Source organism: Pygocentrus nattereri, chromosome 7 (assembly GCF_015220715.1).
Source record: "Pygocentrus nattereri isolate fPygNat1 chromosome 7, fPygNat1.pri, whole genome shotgun sequence".
Taxonomy (NCBI): Eukaryota; Metazoa; Chordata; class Actinopteri; order Characiformes; family Serrasalmidae; genus Pygocentrus; species Pygocentrus nattereri.
This window is the reverse complement of record NC_051217.1, coordinates 47,176,204-47,198,104: the sequence shown is the minus strand read 5'-3', so window position 1 is coordinate 47,198,104 and position 21,901 is coordinate 47,176,204. Positions and strand designations below refer to the sequence as shown.

At 44.1% G+C, this 21,901-nt stretch overlaps 1 protein-coding gene across 1 annotated transcript in view; it reads left to right on the top strand.

Annotated features, from left to right (window-relative positions):
- The first annotated feature begins 264 nt into the window (after window positions 1-264).
- Window positions 265-21,901, top strand: part of LOC108413994 (very long-chain acyl-CoA synthetase-like) — a 33,978-nt gene continuing 12,341 nt past the window's right edge. The window contains exons 1-7 of the mRNA XM_017686729.2: window positions 265-818; window positions 8,831-9,040; window positions 9,536-9,694; window positions 10,629-10,753; window positions 11,268-11,462; window positions 19,258-19,348; window positions 19,697-19,895. Of these exons, the coding sequence (XP_017542218.2) occupies window positions 308-818; window positions 8,831-9,040; window positions 9,536-9,694; window positions 10,629-10,753; window positions 11,268-11,462; window positions 19,258-19,348; window positions 19,697-19,895 (1,490 nt within the window). The 5' untranslated portion in view covers window positions 265-307. The remainder of the gene's footprint in view (window positions 819-8,830; window positions 9,041-9,535; window positions 9,695-10,628; window positions 10,754-11,267; window positions 11,463-19,257; window positions 19,349-19,696; window positions 19,896-21,901) is intronic.

The following is a 21,901-nucleotide window of genomic DNA, read 5'->3' as shown; positions in this document are numbered from 1 at the left end:
TGCAAAACATATAATTTTATCAACTGGATGTTTCACCATTTCAGTGTGTAAAGATCATCATGATGACCCTGTGAGATGTTTTGTTCAGAGAACCATAAAACACTATGACATTGCTGTAAAAAAGCCCTAATGTGCCTGCTGTCTGGACTGCACTTCTCCCTACAAACCATAGGGTGTTATCTAGAGTAAGACTAGATGTCTGAAACATGATTGGTGGATAAATAGGAGGAGTGCTGTCACTGTGTATTGAAGACTCTTCACACTGTGACCTGTACTGTGAACTCTAAGTTGACGTTGCCTGGCTTTAATGTCCAGTCTTCTTACTCAGAAAACCAAACTGACTGCAACTGATCTGCCAAAAATGGACATATTTTACTCTGTTTTATTGGGAGCAGGTTTGACTGCAGCTTTTTTCTTCTTTAAATTTCCTCATTTCCTGCAGGACTGCAGGTACATAATGAGTATGCTGTGGGTCGGATCTAAAAGGGAGAAGTTTCGGGAGAGAAACTACACACTTCTGGACAGTTTTTTGGATCGGGTGCAGAAACAGCCTCACAAGTCGTTCATTGTGTTTGGGGATGAGGTGCACTCCTACCTGCAGGTGGACCAGGAGAGCAATAAGGTGGCCAGGGCGCTGCAGGCACACAGCGGGTCCACGATGGCGCTAATGCTGGGAAACGAGCCAGCGATGGTATGGATCCTGATGGGTTTGTTTAAGATCAACTGTGCTGTGTCTCTGCTCAACACCAACATCAGAGCCAAATCCCTCCTACACTGCTTCAACTGCTGCACATCTTCAGTCCTCATTGCTGGAGCAGGTACCACCAACACGCCACCAACACACCAGCAACATGCCACCAATACACCACCAACACACCACTAACACGCCAACAAGACACCACCACGACACCACCAACACGCCACCAACACACCACTAACACATCAACACACCACTAACACGCCACCACGCCACCAACATGCCACCAAGACACCACCAACACACCACTAACACGTCAACAGCACACCAACACACCACAGTACACCACCAACAGACCAATAACACACCACCAACACACAACTAACACGCCAACAATACACCACCAACACACCACCAATACACTACTAACACACCAACAACACACCAGTAACACGCCAACAACACGCTACTAACACGCCAACAATACACCACTAACACACCAACAACACACCAACAACATGCCATTTACAGGCCAACAACACACCACCAACACACTAACAACACACCAACAACACACCACTAACACACCAACAACACGCCACCATCATACCAACAACACACCACCAACACACCACTAACACGTCAATGACACACCAACACACCACTAACACCAACGAACGCACCACCAATACACCACCAACACACCACCAATGCACCAACAACACGCCAACAACACAGCAACAAAACACCAGTAACACACCACCAACACGCCCCTAACATGCCAACAACACACTACTAACACGCCAAAAGCACACCACCAACACACCACCAATGCACCACTAACACACCACTAACACGCCACTAACATGCATTATGAATCATGACTTATACATTAATTATTCTGTACCCGCTATTAACACCGTATTTATACTTTATTTAATAATAATAATAAGTTTCAGTTATAAGCACCTAAGCAGGCGATTGCTCTAAGACTGCAAGGGAAGCTCAGCTTCCCCTAAAATGTCAAAACTAAGTGATCAGATATTCACTGTTGTGTGTAGATGTCATGGACTAAATCTGCGCTCAGCTTTCGTTCAGAACCAGCTTCTTATCGCTGGTGACGACGCGGCTTTCCTCTCACTCGTCCACGCAGCTTCACAGCGCTCTAAACAGGGTGGACGCCGAGCCTCTACAGAGCTCAACAGCGAAGCAGAGTGCAGCGAAACGAGACGAGCCATTGGATAAATGCGGGGCTTTGTCCCGCCCACCGGACGCTCAGCGTCTCTGGGGGTCTATGGGGCAGTGGGCTGGCCTCGGCTGGCCCGGACGCTCAGCTTCTGCATGGTGATTGGATGAGCTGTCTGAGGCTGAATCCCTTTTTGATTGACAGCGAAATCAGCGAATCAGCGATCTTTTGGTGTAAACATCCGAGGAGCGTTTCATTTGAATTTTTAAAATTTTCATTCTGTTCCGAGTTGAACCGGAAACTTTCCTCATCCTCTTAGCGGCGTTTTCTTACTTAAAAACGACGAGCGACAAACCGAGCTTCTGTTTCTGGTGGTTTTTTGTAGCTGCTTGTGTTTGGAGACTGACTTCTATCACTCTTTCTGACTTCTATCACTCTTTCTGACTTCTATCACTCTTTCTGACCTCTATCACTCTTTCTGACTTCTATCACTCTTTCTGACCTCTATCGCAGTTTCTGACTTCTATCACTCTTTCTGACTTCTATCACTCTTTCTGACCTCTATCACTCTTTCTGACCTCTATCACTCTTTCTGACCTCTATCGCAGTTTCTGACTTCTATCACTCTTTCTGACTTCTATCACTCTTTCTGACCTCTATCACTCTTTCTGACCTCTATCACTCTTTCTGACCTCTATCGCAGTTTCTGACTTCTATCACTCTTTCTGACTTCTATCACTCTTTCTGACTTTTATCACTCTTTCTGACCTCTTATCACTCTTTCTGACTTCTTTCACTCTTTCTGACTTCTATCACTCTTTCTGACTTCTATCACTCTTTCTGACCTCTATCACTCTTTCTGACTTCTATCACTCTTTCTGACCTCTATCGCAGTTTCTGTCCAGCGGGTGCTGCTGAGCCCCTCCACCGTCAAATCAGTGAAGGCGCTGGCATTCAAGTGGCAAAACATAATGAAGCAGTTAAATCAGAGCTTTCTTAAACCGCCTCATTGATGTGACGTCCTTGCTTGGCCGTCAGGAGCTGTCGTTTAGGGGGCATGATGAGAGTGGAAGGGGAATTACAGGGAGTTTAATGAAACATTAGCTAAATGTGACTTTGTCCTGGCCACACAACTCCAGTCATCAGCTGTGTTTTCTGGTTTGTCCCATGAAATCCAAAATGACTTGATCTCTTTCAGCCACTGTTTCTGATGAGATCAAGGATGAAATCCAGGCTGCTCCCTTTTTTGCATGGCAGGTGGATGAAACAACTGATATAGCTTGCCATGCTCAACTCTGCCATTGTTCGCTGTGTGGATAGGACAGGTAAAATTCAGGAGCGCTTTGTCGGATCTTTTGATGTTTCTGGGGGAAAAGATGCTCAGTCTGTTTTTGAAGTCTTGAATGAGAACATGCAGGGCTCCAATTTCAGGGAAACCTATGATGGGGCTGCTGTCACGGCTTCAGCTCTCAATGGTTTGCAGGCCAAAGTTAAAGCAATGGCCCCCAGTACAATGTTTGTGCATTGCTATGCACACAGACTGAATCTGGTTCTCTCTCAGGGGGCTAAAAGCTTTTCTGAGAGCAGAATATTTTTTGCATCACTCTCCAAAGCAGCAGATCCACAAAATAATCCCATGAGAAAACGCTGTCTGTCACAACTACAGGATCCCAAGGAGCACTACAGAAATCTGTACATGGCCATCCTAGACAATCTCACAGAGCAGCTACCTCGGCATTTTGCAAATTTGGAAAGTCTGTGCTTCTTGGATTTGGTCAATCCAGGGAAATTTGATGAGATGAGACAAGTGTTTCCAGAGGAGGCATTCAGAGTGTCCTGAAAAGTTTTGGCCAGTTCTTTGATTCAGGGAGACTGAGGTCTGAACTTCAAGTCCTATATTCAAACCAGGACTTGCAGGGCAACAGGGGAAAGCTGTGTGATTTCTTGCTGTTTCTGAAAGACATGGAGTTGGACAGTGCAATGCCTCAGGTGTACAAACTATTGTCATTAGTGGCAACGATTGGAGCTACATCTGCAGGTGTAGAGAGGAGCTTCTCCTGTTTAAAGCGGCTCAAGCCTTACACCCGCAACACCATGGGCCAGGGCCGTTTAAGCAGCCTAGCTCTAGGCTGAGAGTGAGAGGGCACTAGTCAAGTCCCTGGAAAAGACGCCTTGTTGGTACGACAGGGTCACAGATCATTTTCCTGAAAAGGAACGGAGGGTAGAATTTACGTATAAATAAACCGACACATTTTATGATGTAGGCCGAAATTGAGCTTCCCCTCCTTGAAAGTCCAGCATCTGCCACTGCACCTAAGGTTACTTCACATACCATGGGCAAAAAACAAAAAAAAACAAAACTAAGCAGTGGAGGAGGAAGAAAAATACAGATTTGAAAGAGGAAAAAGAAGAGCAGTCCTGGAGGGATTGAGCAAGAGAATTCCAGAGTTTGGGGGCCATGGCACTGAAGGACCTTCCTCCAGTGGAGAGTCTGGTGCTGGGACAGCAAGTTATTAGAAGAAGACCTGAGAGAGTGAGAGGGAGTGTAAGAGGTCAGCAGTTCTCTGAGGGAGGGGGGAGCAGGTTATGTAAAGCTTTGAAAGTGAGAAGTAAGATTTTAAACTTTATACGGGACGGGACCGGCAGCCGGTGCAGCTGAGAGAGAACGGGGGTGATGGAGCTGAACGCTGAGTGGGTGAGAACTCCAGCTGCAGAGCTCTGACTGTCCTGTAGCTTCTGGATAGACTTTACAGGGAGACCAGCAAAGAGGGAGTTACAGTAGTCAACACGGGACATAATGAAGGCCTGAACCAGAGTTTTGGCATCTTTGTCGGTCAGGAACGGTCAGAGACGAGCAATGTTACGTAACAATGAATGCAGTCTTAGTGAGGAATTTGATGTGCAGTTCAAAATTAAGTGATGAGTCGAGTAAAACACCAAGATTTCTAACAACAGGTGCAGGCTTAACGAGCAGGCCATCAATACTAACTGAAAAATTAGATGACTTTGATAGTAGAGGTTTAGGGCCAACCAGTAAGACTTCAGTTTTATGAGTGTCTAGCATGAGAAACTTATTGTGCAACCCCAATTCCAGTGAAGTTGGGACGTTGTGTAAAACATAAATAAAAACTGAATACGATGATCTGCAAATCCTTTTCAACCGATATTCAATTGAATCCACTACAAAGACGAGATATTTAATGTTCAAACGGATAAACTTTATTGTTTTTTACAAATATTCACTCATTTTGAATTTGATGCCTGCAACACGTTCCAAAGAAGTTGGGACAGGGGCAACAAAAGACTGAGAAAGTTGAGGAATGCTCAAAAACACCTGTTGGGAACATTCCACAGGTGAACAGGTTAATTGGAAACAGGTGAGTGTCATGATTGGGTATAAAGGGAGCGTCCCTGAAAGGCTCAGTCGTCACAAGCAGGGACGGGCGAGGTTCACCACTTAGTGAACAACTGCGTGAGCAAATAGTCCAACAGTTTAAGAACAACGTTTCTCAACGTGCAACTGCAGGAATTTAGGGATTTCATCATCTACAGTCCATAATATCATCAAAAGATTCAGAGAATCTGGAGAAATCTCTGCAGGTAAGCGGCAAGGCAGAAAACCAACACTGAATGCCCGTGACCTTCGACCCCTCAGGCGGCACTGCATTAAAAACCCACATCATTCCGTAACGGATATTCCCACATGGGCTCAGGAACACTTCGGAAAACCACTGTCAGTGAACACAGTTTGTCGCTCCATCTACAAGTGCAGGTTAAAACTCTGCCATGCAAAGCGAAGCCACATATCAACACCACCCAGAAACGCCGCCGGCTTCTCTGGGCCGAGCTCATCTGAGATGGACTGACGCAGAGTGGAAAAGTGTCCTGTGGTCTGACGCGTCCAAAGTTCACACTGTTTTTGGAAATCATGGACGTCGTGTCCTCCAGGCCAAAGAGGAAAAGGACTGTCCGGATTGTTTTCAGCGCAAAGTTCAAAAGCCAGCATCTCTGATGGTGTGGGGGGGGGGGGGGTGTTAGAACCCATGGCAGGGGTAACCTGCACATCTGTGAAGGCCCCATTAATGCTGAAAGGTACATACAGGTTTTGGAGCAACATCTGCTGCCATCCAAGCAGCGTCTTTTTCAGGGACGTCCTGCTTATTTCAGCAAGACGATGCCGAGCCACATCCTGCACGTGTTACAACAGCGTGGCTTCGTAGTAAAAGAGTGCGGGTACTAGACTGGCCTGCCTGCAGTCCAGACCGTCTCCCATTGAAAATGTGTGGCGCATTATGAAGCTCAAAATACGACAGCGGAGCCCCCGGACTGCTGAGCAGCTGAAGCTGGACATCAAGCAGGAATGGGAAAGAATTCCACCTACAAAGCTTCAACAATCAGTGTCCTCAGTTCCCAAACACTTATTGAGTGTTAAAGGAAAGGTGATGTAACACAGTGGGAAACACGCCCCTGTCCCAACTTCTCTGGAACGTGTTGCAGGCATCAAATTCAAAATGAGTGAATATTTACAAAAAACAATAAAGTTTATCTGTTTGAACATTAAATATCTCGTCTTTGTAGTGGATTCAGTTGAATATTGGTTGAAAAGGATTTGCAGATCATCCTATTCTGTTTTTATTTATGTTTAACACAACGTACCAACTTCACTGGAATTTGGGTTGTACATCCAGAGCTTTAAATCAGAAATACAATCCATTAGTGTACTGGGAGGGGAATCTGAAGGTGTGTGTACTGAGATATATCAGCTTAACAATGAAGGTTTAGGCAATGGCTAAGAATGATCTGCCCAAGGGGTGAAATGTAGATTAAGGAAAGTAGGGGTCCAAGAACAGAGCCCTGCGGGACACCACATGTAACAGGAGGACTTGTGTGGAGTTAGTGTGATAAACTGGTGTCTGTCTGTAAGATATGACCTGAACCACTGTAAGGATGTGTCAGTGATACCAAAAGAGGAACATCATGATTAATAGTATGAAATGCTGCACTTAAGTCGAGGAGAAGGAGAATACTGAGAGAACCACTATCAGCAGACTGGAGAAAATCATTAACAATGTAAGAATCAGAGTAATTGTGGCAATTAGTAGAGGGGTGGGGGCAGGATGAACAGGCCTTGAGTAGAGGGGTGGGGGCAGGATGAACAAGCCTTGAGTAGAGGGCTGGGGGCAGTGTTTTGCTGTGTCAGTGATGACTTTGTTACAGTGTTTCGCTGTGTCAGTGATGACATTGTTACAGTGTTTCGCTGTGTCAGTGATGGCTTTGTTACAGTGTTTTGCTGTGTCAGTGATGACTTTGTTACAGTGTTTTGCTGTGTCAGTGATGACTTTGTTACAGTGTTTTGCTGTGTCAGTGATGACTTTGTTACAGTGTTTCGCTGTGTCAGTGATGACTTTGTTACAGTGTTTTGCTGTGTCAGTGATGACTTTGTTACAGTGTTTTGCTGTGTCAGTGATGACTTTGTTACAGTGTATTGCTGTGTCAGTGATGACTTTGTTACAGTGTTTTGCTGTGTCAATGATGACATTGTTACAGTGTTTTGCTGTGTCAGTGATGACTTTGTTACAGTGTTTTGCTGTGTCAATGATGACATTGTTACAGTGTTTTGCTGTGTCAGTGATGGCTTTGTTACAGTGTTTTGCTGTGTCAGTGATGACTTTGTTACAGTGTTTCGCTGTGTCAGTGATGACTTTGTTACAGTGTTTTGCTGTGTCAGTGATGACTTTGTTACAGTGTTTTGCTGTGTCAGTGATGACTTTGTTAGTGTTTTGCTGTGTCAGTGATGACTTTGTTACAGTGTTTCGCTGTGTCAGTGATGACTTTGTTACAGTGTTTTGCTGTGTCAGTGATGACTTTGTTACAGTGTTTTGCTGTGTCAGTGATGACTTTGTTACAGTGTTTCGCTGTGTCAGTGATGACTTTGTTACAGTGTTTTGCTGTGTCAGTGATGACTTTGTTACAGTGTTTTGCTGTGTCAGTGATGACTTTGTTACAGTGTTTCGCTGTGTCAGTGATGACTTTGTTACAGTGTTTCGCTGTGTCAGTGATGACATTGTTACAGTGTTTTGCTGTGTCAGTGATGGCTTTGTTACAGTGTTTTGCTGTGTCAGTGATGACTGTGTTACAGTGTTTCGCTGTGTCAGTGATGACTTTGTTACAGTGTTTCGCTGTGTCAGTGATGACTTTGTTACAGTGTTTTGCTGTGTCAGTGATGACTTTGTTACAGTGTTTTGCTGTGTCAGTGATGACTGTGTTACAGTGTTTTGCTGTGTCAGTGATGGCTTTGTTACAGTGTTTTGCTGTGTCAGTGATGACTGTGTTACAGTGTTTTGCTGTGTCAGTGATGACTTTGTTACAGTGTTTTGCTGTGTCAGTGATGACTGTGTTACAGTGTTTTGCTGTGTCAGTGATGACTTTGTTACAGTGTTTCACTGTGTCAGTTATGACTTTGTTACAGTGTTTTGCTGTGTCAGTGATGACTGTGTTACAGTGTTTTGCTGTGTCAGTTATGACTGTGTTACAGTGTTTTGCTGTGTCAGTGATGACTTTGTTACAGTGTTTCGCTGTGTCAGTTATGACTTTGTTACAGTGTTTTGCTGTGTCAGTGATGACTGTGTTACAGTGTTTTGCTGTGTCAGTTATGACTGTGTTACAGTGTTTTGCTGTGTCAGTGATGACTTTGTTACAGTGTTTCACTGTGTCAGTTATGACTTTGTTACAGTGTTTCACTGTGTCAGTGATGGCTTTGTTACAGGGTTTTGCTGTGTCAGTGATGACTTTGTTACAGTGTTTTGCTGTGTCAGTGATGACTTTGTTACAGTGTTTTGCTGTGTCAGTGATGACATTGTTACAGTGTTTTGCTGTGTCAGTAATGACTTTGTTACAGTGTTTTGCTGTGTCAGTGATGACTCTAATGCTGCAGTGTGCTGTTTCAGAGTATCGGGAGGTGGTGTGCGACGTGCTGCCGGAGCTGCAGGCGAAGCGTGTGTGTGTGTATGTGCTGGGTGATGATGGCGGGGTCGAGGGTCTGCACAACCTTGCTGAAAAAATAGAGCGACAACCAAACACACCTGTACCTCCCTCCCTCAGAGAGAACATCAGCATGAACAGCCCTGCGCTGTACATCTACACTTCAGGAACCACAGGTACAATCGCACACACACACACACACACCTGTACAAGTTCTCAGAGAAATCTAGCGAAACACCTCCAGAGCTCAGTCTTAGAAGTTGGTTGATCATTTTCTGAAGTAATCAAACACATTCAGTAATGTTGAGGTACTGTGTATTTATATACATCACACGCACACACACACACACACACACACACACACACACGAACACATATATATATATATATGTATACAGTCTTAGCAAAAAAGGTCTGTATAGTACCAAAATCGGTTCCACGACTTAATAATAATAATAATAATAATCATCATCATAATTATTATTATTATTATTATTATTATTATTATTATTATTATTATTATTATTATTATGTATACTCCACCCTGTAGCCCTGAGGGAGAAGTGCATTAGAAAATGTATGTGTGTGTGTGTGTATGTGTGTGTGTGTGTGTGTGTGTGTGTGTATACTCCATAACATTTTAATTTCTTTAACACTCTGTGGTTCTACAGGTCTTCCTAAAGCTGGCCTGGTTCTACACAGCAGGCTCATCAACTCATCTCTGTTCCTCTCTATGTTGGGTGTGAAGTCGGATGATGTTCTTTATATCCCGTTACCTCTTTATCACGCCGCAGGGTTGCAGATCGGTCTGGCGGGAGCAATAGAACTAGGTAAGTTCACAGCTACACCCCCGCTCCTCAATGGGTCCTCAATGACCCCTCCAGGCTCCACCCACAAACAAACTTTTTTAAATATGTTTTGCATTAATTTGTGTTTGTGTTTATGTGTTCAGTTGTAATAGAGGTTACAGATGTAGGTCAACGGTACAGAGTTCTGTGATCTGCACCGTGCTTTACATTAACTACGTACGTCTGCAATCAGACTCTCACACACAGTGTACTTCACATCAGATCAGCCCTGCATTTCACAGAGTATCAATACCTACAGCCCTCGCTTCTGTCCTGCTAAAGGACCATTAGATCAGATTTAACATGAAGAGACTGGAACACAAACTCATTTCTAAAGGAATCAGACAGTGAAGAGCATCAGACAGGATTCTGGAGATGTTCCTCCACTTTCAGATGGAGCTGATAAACTCATTTCTAAAGGAATCAGACAGTGAAGAGCATCAGATAGGATTCTGGAGATGTTCCTCCACTTTCAGATGGAGCTGATAAACTAATTTCTAAAGGAATCAGACAGTGAAGAGCATCAGACAGGATTCTGGAGATGTTCCTCCACTTTCAGATGGAGCTGATAAAGGAATCAGACAGTGAAGAGCATCAGACAGGATTCTGGAGATGTTCCTCCACTTTCAGATGGAGCTGATAAACTCATTTCTCAAGGAATCAGACAGTGAAGAGCATCAGACAGGATTCTGGAGATGTTCCTCCACTTTCAGATGACCTGATAAACTCATTTCTAAAGGAATCAGACAGTGAAGAGCACAAGACAGTGAACTGTGTTAGATGGCATTTTGGCTGCCTTCACACATTTTCACATAGATTTGATGAAATAAATGTACATATATTTATTTTTGTCTGGCACACCTCAATGTGTAATACCTTCCTGCTATGAGAGTGAGGATTGTTTGTGTTTGTGTAGGGATCACAGTGGTGCTGAGGAGGAAGTTCTCAACATCCCAGTTCTGGAAGGACTGCAGGAAGCACGATGTGACGGCGTTCCAGTATATCGGAGAGACCATGCGCTACCTCTGTAACACACCCGAGGTAACACACCAGCACCTGCACATAGACACCATTAAAGCTCTAATTCAATGAAAGTTCAAATTGTCCCATTAACCCAAAGGTGGGAGATCAGCCAAGACGTGCTTGAGGTGTGAAGTTTGTGTTTTCAGTTCCAGCTGTGCAGATACGAGGCTAATGGAGCTTACAAATAATGGAAGCTTATATTCCACCAATTAGCATGATGCTAACTGCATAATTCTGGTTCTGTTCTGGTGTGTGAGGTGGTCAGTAATCTCTAATAGACCCGATTATGTGGTTTCTGATGCTTTACAGGGCTAATGATGGTATCCTGTCAAGCAAAATTATCTTTATTCCTGTCAATAAATGTATTATTTCTCCCAGTGAAAATTTTAAAATATTAATTTAATAGTATTTAATTAGTATTTACATTTTAACTTGTTTTAAGTAAAATTGTCCGATAAGCTGACAAAACGAATGGACTCCTGACTCACATTGCCTCACTCAGTTTCTGACGATCTAACCGTTGTTCTCCAAGACAGACAATGACCGTCAGCATAAAGTCAGACTGGCCATTGGGAACGGGCTGCGGGCCGACGTGTGGCATGATTTCCAGCGCAGGTTTGGACCTTTGGAAATTACAGAGTTCTATGCTGCCTCTGACGGAAACATAAGCTTTGTAAACTACATTGGGAAAGTGGGCGCTGTGGGCAGGGTCAACTTCTTCCACAAGGTGAGTGTTCTGGACAGATATTAGTCTGAAAACAACTGTTCACATCTAATCAATATTTGCCAGAATTCAAACCAGGTTCATATTTTATAATGGTGTCTCTCAAAACCTCATTTGACAGCTACAGTCGGTTCAGATAGAATTTTGTGGGGCTACAGTCGGTTCAGACTGAATTTTGTAGGGCTACAGTCGGTTCAGACAGAATTTTGTTTGGCTACAGTCGGTTCAGACAGAATTTTGTGGGGCTACAGTCGGTTCAGACAGAATTTTATGGGGCTACAGTCGGTTCAGACAGAATTTTGTTGGGCTACAGTCGGTTCAGACAGAATTCTGTGGGCTACAGTCGGTTCAGACAGAATTTTGTGGGCTACAGTCGGTTCAGATAGAATTTTGTGGGGCTACAGTCAGTTCAGACAGAATTTTGTCAGGCTACAGTCGGTTCAGACAGAATTTTGTGGGGCTACAGTCAGTTCAGACAGAATTTTGTCAGGCTACAGTCGGTTCAGACAGAATTTTGTGGCTACAGTCGGTTCAGACAGAATTTTGTCAGGCTACAGTCGGTTCAGACAGAATTTTGTGGCTACAGTCAATTCAGACAGAATTTTGTCAGGCTACAGTCAGTTCAGACAGAATTTTGTGGGGCTACAGTCGGTTCAGACAGAATTTTGTGGGGCTACAGTCGGTTCAGACAGAATTTTGTTGGGCTACAGTCGGTTCAGACAGAATTCTGTGGGCTACAGTCGGTTCAGACAGAATTTTGTGGGCTACAGTCGGTTCAGATAGAATTTTGTGGGGCTACAGTCAGTTCAGACAGAATTTTGTCAGGCTACAGTCGGTTCAGACAGAATTTTGTGGCTACAGTCGGTTCAGACAGAATTTTGTCAGGCTACAGTCGGTTCAGACAGAATTTTGTGGCTACAGTCAATTCAGACAGAATTTTGTCAGGCTACAGTCAGTTCAGACAGAATTTTGTGGGGCTATAGTCGGTTCAGACAGAATTTTGTCGGGCTACAGTCGGTTCAGACAGAATTTTATCGGGCTACAGTCGGTTCAGACTGAATTTTGTGGCTACAGTCGGTTCAGACAGAATTTTGTCGGGCTACAGTCGGTTCAGACTGAATTTTGTGGCTACAGTCGGTTCAGACAGAATTTTGTGGGGCTACAGTCGGTTCAGACAGAATTTTGTCGGGCTACAGTCGGTTCAGACTGAATTTTGTGGCTACAGTCGGTTCAGACAGAATTTTGTGGCTACAGTCGGTTCAGACAGAATTTTGTTGGGCTACAGTCGGTTCAGACAGAATTCTGTGGGCTACAGTCGGTTCAGACAGAATTTTGTGGGCTACAGTCGGTTCAGACAGAATTTTGTCGGGCTACAGTCGGTTCAGACAGAATTTTGTCAGGCTACAGTCGGTTCAGACAGAATTTTGTGGCTACAGTCGATTCAGACAGAATTTTGTCAGGCTACAGTCAGTTCAGACAGAATTTTGTCAGGCTACAGTCGGTTCAGACAGAATTTTGTGGGGCTACAGTCAGTTCAGACAGAATTTTGTCGGGCTACAGTCGGTTCAGACAGAATTTTGTGGCTACAGTCGATTCAGACAGAATTTTGTCAGGCTACAGTCAGTTCAGACAGAATTTTGTTGGGCTACAGTCGGTTCAGACAGAATTCTGTGGGCTACAGTCGGTTCAGACAGAATTTTGTGGGCTACAGTCGGTTCAGATAGAATTTTGTGGGGCTACAGTCGGTTCAGACAGAATTTTGTCAGGCTACAGTCGGTTCAGACAGAATTTTGTTGGGCTACAGTCGGTTCAGATAGAATTTTGTGGGGCTACAGTCAGTTCAGACAGAATTTTGTCAGGCTACAGTCGGTTCAGACAGAATTTTGTGGGGCTACAGTCGGTTCAGACAGAATTTTGTGGGCTACAGTCGGTTCAGATAGAATTTTGTGGGGCTACAGTCAGTTCAGACAGAATTTTGTCAGGCTACAGTCGGTTCAGACAGAATTTTGTGGCTACAGTCGGTTCAGACAGAATTTTGTGGGCTACAGTCGGTTCAGACAGAATGTTGTTGGGCTACAGTCAGTTCAGACAGAATTTTGTTGGGCTACAGTCGGTTCAGACAGAATTTTGTGGGGCTACAGTCGGTTCAGACAGAATTTTGTCGGGCTACAGTCGGTTCAGACTGAATTTTGTGGCTACAGTCGGTTCAGACAGAATTCTGTGGGCTACAGTCGGTTCAGACAGAATTTTGTGGGCTACAGTCGGTTCAGATAGAATTTTGTGGGGCTACAGTCAGTTCAGACAGAATTTTGTCAGGCTACAGTCGGTTCAGACAGAATTTTGTCGGGCTACAGTCGGTTCAGACTGAATTTTGTGGCTACAGTCGGTTCAGACAGAATTTTGTGGGGCTACAGTCGGTTCAGACAGAATTTTGTTGGGCTACAGTCGGTTCAGACAGAATTCTGTGGGCTACAGTCGGTTCAGACAGAATTTTGTGGGCTACAGTCGGTTCAGATAGAATTTTGTGGAGCTACAGTCAGTTCAGACAGAATTTTGTCAGGCTACAGTCGGTTCAGACTGAATTTTGTGGGCTACAGTCGGTTCAGATAGAATTTTGTGGGGCTACAGTCAGTTCAGACAGAATTTTGTCAGGCTACAGTCGGTTCAGACAGAATTTTGTGGCTACAGTCGGTTCAGATAGAATTTTGTGGGGCTACAGTCAGTTCAGACAGAATTTTGTCAGGCTACAGTCGGTTCAGACAGAATTTTGTGGCTACAGTCGGTTCAGACAGAATTTTGTGGGGCTATAGTCGGTTCAGACAGAATGTTGTTGGGCTACAGTCAGTTCAGACAGAATTTTGTTGGGCTACAGTCGGTTCAGACAGAATTTTGTGGGGCTACAGTCCGTTCAGACAGAATTTTGTCGGGCTACAGTCGGTTCAGACAGAATTTTGTCGGGCTACAGTCGGTTCAGACTGAATTTTGTGGCTACAGTCGGTTCAGACAGAATTTTGTCGGGCTACAGTCGGTTCAGACTGAATTTTGTGGCTACAGTCGGTTCAGACAGAATTTTGTCGGGCTACAGTCGGTTCAGACAGAATTTTGTCGGGCTACAGTCGGTTCAGACAGAATTTTGTGGGGCTACAATCGGTTCAGACAGAATTTTGTCGGGCTACAGTCGGTTCAGACTGAATTTTGTGGCTACAGTCAGTTCAGACAGAATTTTGTGGGGCTACAGTCGGTTCAGACAGAATTTTGTGGGGCTACAGTCGGTTCAGACAGAATTTTGTGGGGCTACAGTCGGTTCAGACAGAATTCTGTGGGCTACAGTCGGTTCAGAAAGAATTTTGTGGGCTACAGTCGGTTCAGATAGAATTTTGTGGGGCTACAGTCAGTTCAGACAGAATTTTGTGGGGCTACAGTCAGTTCAGACAGAATTTTGTCAGGCTACAGTCGGTTCAGACAGAATTTTGTCAGGCTACAGTCGGTTCAGACAGAATTTTGTCAGGCTACAGTCGGTTCAGACAGAATTTTGTCGGGCTACAGTCGGTTCAGACAGAATTTTGTGGGGCTACAATCGGTTCAGACTGAATTTTGTGGCTACAGTCAGTTCAGACAGAATTTTGTGGTGCTACAGTCGGTTCAGACAGAATTTTGTCGGGCTACAGTCGGTTCAGACAGAATTTTGTCGGGCTACAGTCGGTTCAGACAGAATTTTGTCGGGCTACAGTCGGTTCAGACTGAATTTTGTGGCTACAGTCAGTTCAGACAGAATTTTGTGGTGCTACAGTCGGTTCAGACAGAATTTTGTGGGGCTACAGTCGGTTCAGACAGAATTTTGTTGGGCTACAGTCGGTTCAGACAGAATTCTGTGGGCTACAGTCGGTTCAGACAGAATTTTGTGGGCTACAGTCGGTTCAGATAGAATTTTGTGGGGCTACAGTCAGTTCAGACAGAATTTTGTGGGGCTACAATCAGTTCAGACAGAATTTTGTCAGGCTACAGTCGGTTCAGACAGAATTTTGTGGCTACAGTCGATTCAGACAGAATTTTGTCAGGCTACAGTCAGTTCAGACAGAATTTTGTTGGGCTACAGTCGGTTCAGACAGAATTCTGTGGGCTACAGTCGGTTCAGACAGAATTTTGTGGGCTACAGTCGGTTCAGATAGAATTTTGTGGGGCTACAGTCAGTTCAGACAGAATTTTGTCAGGCTACAGTCGGTTCAGACAGAATTGTCATGCTACAGTCGGTTCAGACAGAATTTTGTCAGGCTACAGTCGGTTCAGACAGAATTTTGTCGGGCTACAGTCGGTTCAGACAGAATTTTGTCGGGCTACAGTCGGTTCAGACAGAATTTTGTGGGGCTACAATCGGTTCAGACTGAATTTTGTGGCTACAGTCAGTTCAGACAGAATTTTGTGGTGCTACAGTCGGTTCAGACAGAATTTTGTCGGGCTACAGTCGGTTCACACAGAATTTTGTCGGGCTACAGTCGGTTCAGACAGAATTTTGTCGGGCTACAGTCGGTTCAGATAGAATTTTGTCAGGCTACAGTCGGTTCAGACAGAATTTTGTGGGGCTACAGTCGGTTCAGACAGAATTTTGTGGGCTACAGTCGGTTCAGATAGAATTTTGTGGGGCTACAGTCGGTTCAGACAGAATTTTGTCGGGCTACAGTCGGTTCAGACAGAATTTTGTCGGGCTACAGTCGGTTCAGACTGAATTTTGTCAGGCTACAGTCGGTTCAGACAGAATTTTGTGGGGCTACAGTCGGTTCAGACAGAATTTTGTCAGGCTACAGTCGGTTCAGACAGAATTTTGTCGGGCTACAGTCGGTTCAGACTGAATTTTGTCGGGCTACAGTCGGTTCAGATAGAATGTTGTTGGGCTACAGTCAGTTCAGACAGAATTTTGTGGGGCTACAGTCGGTTCAGACAGAATTTTGTGGGCTACAGTCGGTTCAGATAGAATGTTGTCGGGCTACAGTCAGTTCAGACAGAATTTTGTCAGGCTACAGTCGGTTCAGACAGAATTTTGTGGCTACAGTCGGTTCAGACAGAATTTTGTGGGCTACAGTCGGTTCAGACAGAATTTTGTCAGGCTACAGTCGGTTCAGACAGAATTTTGTCGGGCTACAGTCGGTTCAGACTGAATTTTGTCGGGCTACAGTCGGTTCAGATAGAATGTTGTTGGGCTACAGTCGGTTCAGACAGAATTTTGTGGGGCTACAGTCGGTTCAGACAGAATTTTGTGGGCTACAGTCGGTTCAGATAGAATGTTGTCGGGCTACAGTCAGTTCAGACAGAATTTTGTCAGGCTACAGTCGGTTCAGACAGAATTTTGTGGGGCTATAGTCGGTTCAGACAGAATGTTGTTGGGCTACAGTCGGTTCAGACAGAATTTTGTTGGGCTACAGTCGGTTCAGACAGAATTTTGTGGGGCTACAGTCGGTTCAGACAGAATTTTGTCAGGCTACAGTCGGTTCAGACAGAATTTTATCGGGCTACAGTCGGTTCAGACTGAATTTTGTGGCTACAGTCGGTTCAGACAGAATTTTGTGGGGCTACAGTCGGTTCAGACAGAATTTTGTCGGGCTACAGTCGGTTCAGACAGAATTTTGTCGGGCTACAGTCGGTTCAGACTGAATTTTGTGGCTACAGTCGGTTCAGACGGAATTTTGTCGGGCTACAGTCGGTTCAGACAGAATTTTATCGGGCTACAGTCGGTTCAGACTGAATTTTGTGGCTACAGTCGGTTCAGACAGAATTTTGTGGGGCTACAGTCGGTTCAGACAGAATTTTGTCGGGCTACAGTCGGTTCAGACAGAATTTTGTCGGGCTACAGTCGGTTCAGACTGAATTTTGTGGCTACAGTCGGTTCAGACGGAATTTTGTCGGGCTACAGTCGGTTCAGACAGAATTTTGTCGGGCTACAGTCGGTTCAGACAGAATTTTGTGGGGCTACAATCGGTTCAGACAGAATTTTGTCGGGCTACAGTCGGTTCAGACTGAATTTTGTGGCTACAGTCGGTTCAGACAGAATTTTGTGGGGCTACAGTCGGTTCAGACAGAATTTTGTTGGGCTACAGTCGGTTCAGACAGAATTCTGTGGGCTACAGTCGGTTCAGACAGAATTTTGTGGGCTACAGTCGGTTCAGATAGAATTTTGTGGAGCTACAGTCAGTTCAGACAGAATTTTGTCAGGCTACAGTCGGTTCAGACAGAATTTTGTGGGCTACAGTCGGTTCAGATAGAATTTTGTGGGGCTACAGTCAGTTCAGACAGAATTTTGTCAGGCTACAGTCGGTTCAGACAGAATTTTGTGGCTACAGTCGGTTCAGATAGAATTTTGTGGGGCTACAGTCAGTTCAGACAGAATTTTGTCAGGCTACAGTCGGTTCAGACAGAATTTTGTGGCTACAGTCGGTTCAGACAGAATTTTGTGGGGCTATAGTCGGTTCAGACAGAATGTTGTTGGGCTACAGTCAGTTCAGACAGAATTTTGTTGGGCTACAGTCGGTTCAGACAGAATTTTGTGGGGCTACAGTCCGTTCAGACAGAATTTTGTCGGGCTACAGTCGGTTCAGACAGAATTTTGTCGGGCTACAGTCGGTTCAGACTGAATTTTGTGGCTACAGTCGGTTCAGACAGAATTTTGTCGGGCTACAGTCGGTTCAGACTGAATTTTGTGGCTACAGTCGGTTCAGACAGAATTTTGTCGGGCTACAGTCGGTTCAGACAGAATTTTGTCGGGCTACAGTCGGTTCAGACAGAATTTTGTGGGGCTACAATCGGTTCAGACAGAATTTTGTCGGGCTACAGTCGGTTCAGACTGAATTTTGTGGCTACAGTCAGTTCAGACAGAATTTTGTGGGGCTACAGTCGGTTCAGACAGAATTTTGTGGGGCTACAGTCGGTTCAGACAGAATTTTGTGGGGCTACAGTCGGTTCAGACAGAATTCTGTGGGCTACAGTCGGTTCAGACAGAATTTTGTGGGCTACAGTCGGTTCAGATAGAATTTTGTGGGGCTACAGTCAGTTCAGACAGAATTTTGTGGGGCTACAGTCAGTTCAGACAGAATTTTGTCAGGCTACAGTCGGTTCAGACAGAATTTTGTCAGGCTACAGTCGGTTCAGACAGAATTTTGTCGGGCTACAGTCGGTTCAGACAGAATTTTGTCGGGCTACAGTCGGTTCAGACAGAATTTTGTGGGGCTACAATCGGTTCAGACTGAATTTTGTGGCTACAGTCAGTTCAGACAGAATTTTGTGGTGCTACAGTCGGTTCAGACAGAATTTTGTCGGGCTACAGTCGGTTCAGACAGAATTTTGTCGGGCTACAGTCGGTTCAGACAGAATTTTGTCGGGCTACAGTCGGTTCAGACTGAATTTTGTGGCTACAGTCAGTTCAGACAGAATTTTGTGGTGCTACAGTCGGTTCAGACAGAATTTTGTGGGGCTACAGTCGGTTCAGACAGAATTTTGTTGGGCTACAGTCGGTTCAGACAGAATTCTGTGGGCTACAGTCGGTTCAGACAGAATTTTGTGGGCTACAGTCGGTTCAGATAGAATTTTGTGGGGCTACAGTCAGTTCAGACAGAATTTTGTGGGGCTACAATCAGTTCAGACAGAATTTTGTCAGGCTACATTCGGTTCAGACAGAATTTTGTCGGGCTACAGTCGGTTCAGACAGAATTTTGTCGGGCTACAGTCGGTTCAGACAGAATTTTGTGGCTACAGTCGGTTAAGACAGAATTTTGTGGCTACAGTCGGTTAAGATTGCAATTTTTTCTTGCAGAAAGTGTTTCCATATGCACTGATTCAGTTCGATGCTGAGCGAGAGGAACCAGCCAGAAACAACAAGGGGCATTGTGTTCCTGTTCCAACAGGTCAGTACTCTATTCACCCTGAAGTGATTGGTTTGTTTAGGACAGTCCTGCTCCAGCACTGGAGGATAGATGTGTTATTTTCTGCCCAAGCACAACTGCTAAACACAGTGATATACTCAGTTACACTACTCTCACTTTGGAGAATTAGCATTTTATTTTAATAGAATAGTCCATATATACTTCAGGGCCTAGATGGTTCCTCATGGTGGAGTAGAAAATCATGTGAGAAGCCAAAGTCAGCCTCATATTTTCTATGCTGGTAGATGCTAGATGCTCCAACGTGGTTCTATATGGGCCGTAATTCCAGACTTCAGAACGATACAAGAGGTCCTGCTTGTGTTTGTGCAGGTGAAACTGGTCTCCTGGTGGTGAAGATAACGAAGGTGGCTCCGTTTGCGGGCTATGCGGGGAATCCGGAGCAGACAGAGAAGAAGAGGCTGCGGGACGTTTTCCAGCCGGGAGATGTTTACTTAAACACTGGAGATCTGCTGAAGATCGACCACAGCAACTTCATCTACTTCCAGGATCGAGTGGGAGACACCTTCAGGTAGAGTTCAGACTCATGAATGTCTCTCCACATTTCCTGACACGTTAAATCAACATTTATATTCCAAAATGAGATAGTTGTTGAAATAAATCTGTAGTACGGAAGCTTGTAGGCTACCAATTAGAATATATTTGCTGTCGGAACAAAACCTCATATCTCCAAAATGTAACTTTACAGGAGAAGGAAAAAACTTACTTTGCTTATAATGTAAGTCAATGGAACCAGACGTCTTTCCAAGTTATTTTGGGTCGTTTCTTTTAGCCCATTCTTTATGAAATTTACACACAATGTAAAGAACAACAGGCTAACAACAGTGTTAAAAACTGAATGGAAAAATGTCAAAAATGGAAATATGAGGTTTTGTTCGATATTAAAAATGTAGCAAAAACACTTTGGAGTTGTGTTAGATTTGCGTTGCATGCTGTGTCATTGGCATAAACTAAAAACTCGTATATTTGGTAATGTTAGTTAACTGGTTAGGCACTGGTTTTGTTCTTTGTTAATAATTTTAGATAATAATAATAATAATAATAATAATAATGTTAGTTCTGCCATTATAATGTTAATAATATACAGCTAGCTAGCTGTTAGTTCTACCATGCTAATGATTATTAATATTAACATTAGCTTGCTTAATGTTCATAAGCGTCTTTTCAAGGTGCCACTATTTGAGTATTGGAATCACTATTTGGTTATTTGTTATGGAGAAAATATACAAACCAACACTGATTCTAAGTTTCTACCGTTTCTAAGCGTTTCAAACGTTTAGCTCAGATCTGGTCAATACTGAGCTGAAGTGGCACAAATCAGATTTTTTTGCCGTAACATGACCAGATCTGAGCCGCTTGTGCAGCCACAATGAAAACAGCCAGATCAGAGTTCCTGTGTTTTTTCACTGAGCGTCCACCATCATTCAGTGTTACTATGGCAACAACACCAAACCTCAAACTTGTTCTCTCTGATGAAAGTCATTCTGCTGGTTTGTTTGTTTGTTGTTTATGATGCATGTGATTGGCTCATGCGACAGGTTTGAGTCACTTACGTAATTGAATGAGAACTGTTGAGGTTAAAAGATCAAATCCAAGCAAAAAATCTGATTTGTGTGTCCAAACTGCTCTGAAAAGTCGGATTTCTGCCACTTCAGCCTGATAATAGTGTTTTACAGGACACAGGATCGCACACATAAATGACGGGTTTGAATCCATTACCAACATGAATGTGAACCATTGACTTAGAAAGATCTGATCTGAGCGAATAATCAGAATTGAGCCATTACGCTTTTAATGTGAACAAAGCCAAAGTGATTTGAATTTAAAACATCGGAAGATAATCTAGAGCCATGTGGACACACCGTCCACTGATAAGCAATAATAATAATATCTGTAGAACAAAGTGGGTAGTCCAGGTCCAGAAAGTAAAAATCCCGGGTTACGTGCAGGTCTGGCACTGTGTGGGTGCTGGGTATGTTCTCTTGTTCCTGCAGGTTGATAGTCCACCTGACCTTCATGGGAGGAGTAACGTACTATATAACCACCACCGTCATGTGTTTGTTGTGATATTTTGTCATTCCTTGTGGAACATTGTTGATTTGCCACCTCTAACAGTGCACATAGCTTATTGTTCTATACATCCACCCCTACACCACCCTGAGGAGTCCAACAGGTGAGGCTGAGGCGCCTTATACATTTACATCACGTAGCTGTCTGAGTGCACAGACACACCAGGATAGCAGGCGGGTGCCCCATTTGTACATGTGTTAGTTTCAGTAATTAAGGTTTTGCTTTCTTTGTTTGTTTTGTTTAGATTAACTCCAGTTTAGATTAAGGGTTTTGTTTTTTTTTTCCTTTGGCACCGTCACCATTGGCTCCTCTTAGGCCTCAAATTGTCAGGGCCCTGTCTGTGTGCCCGTTTTGGTTGGATGTTTTGTGAGCTTTAATAAATGCATCTTTTGAGCTAAAGCTCTAATTCTAGTCTGGTCCCTTCACTTGTCTTGTTCCTTTTATGTG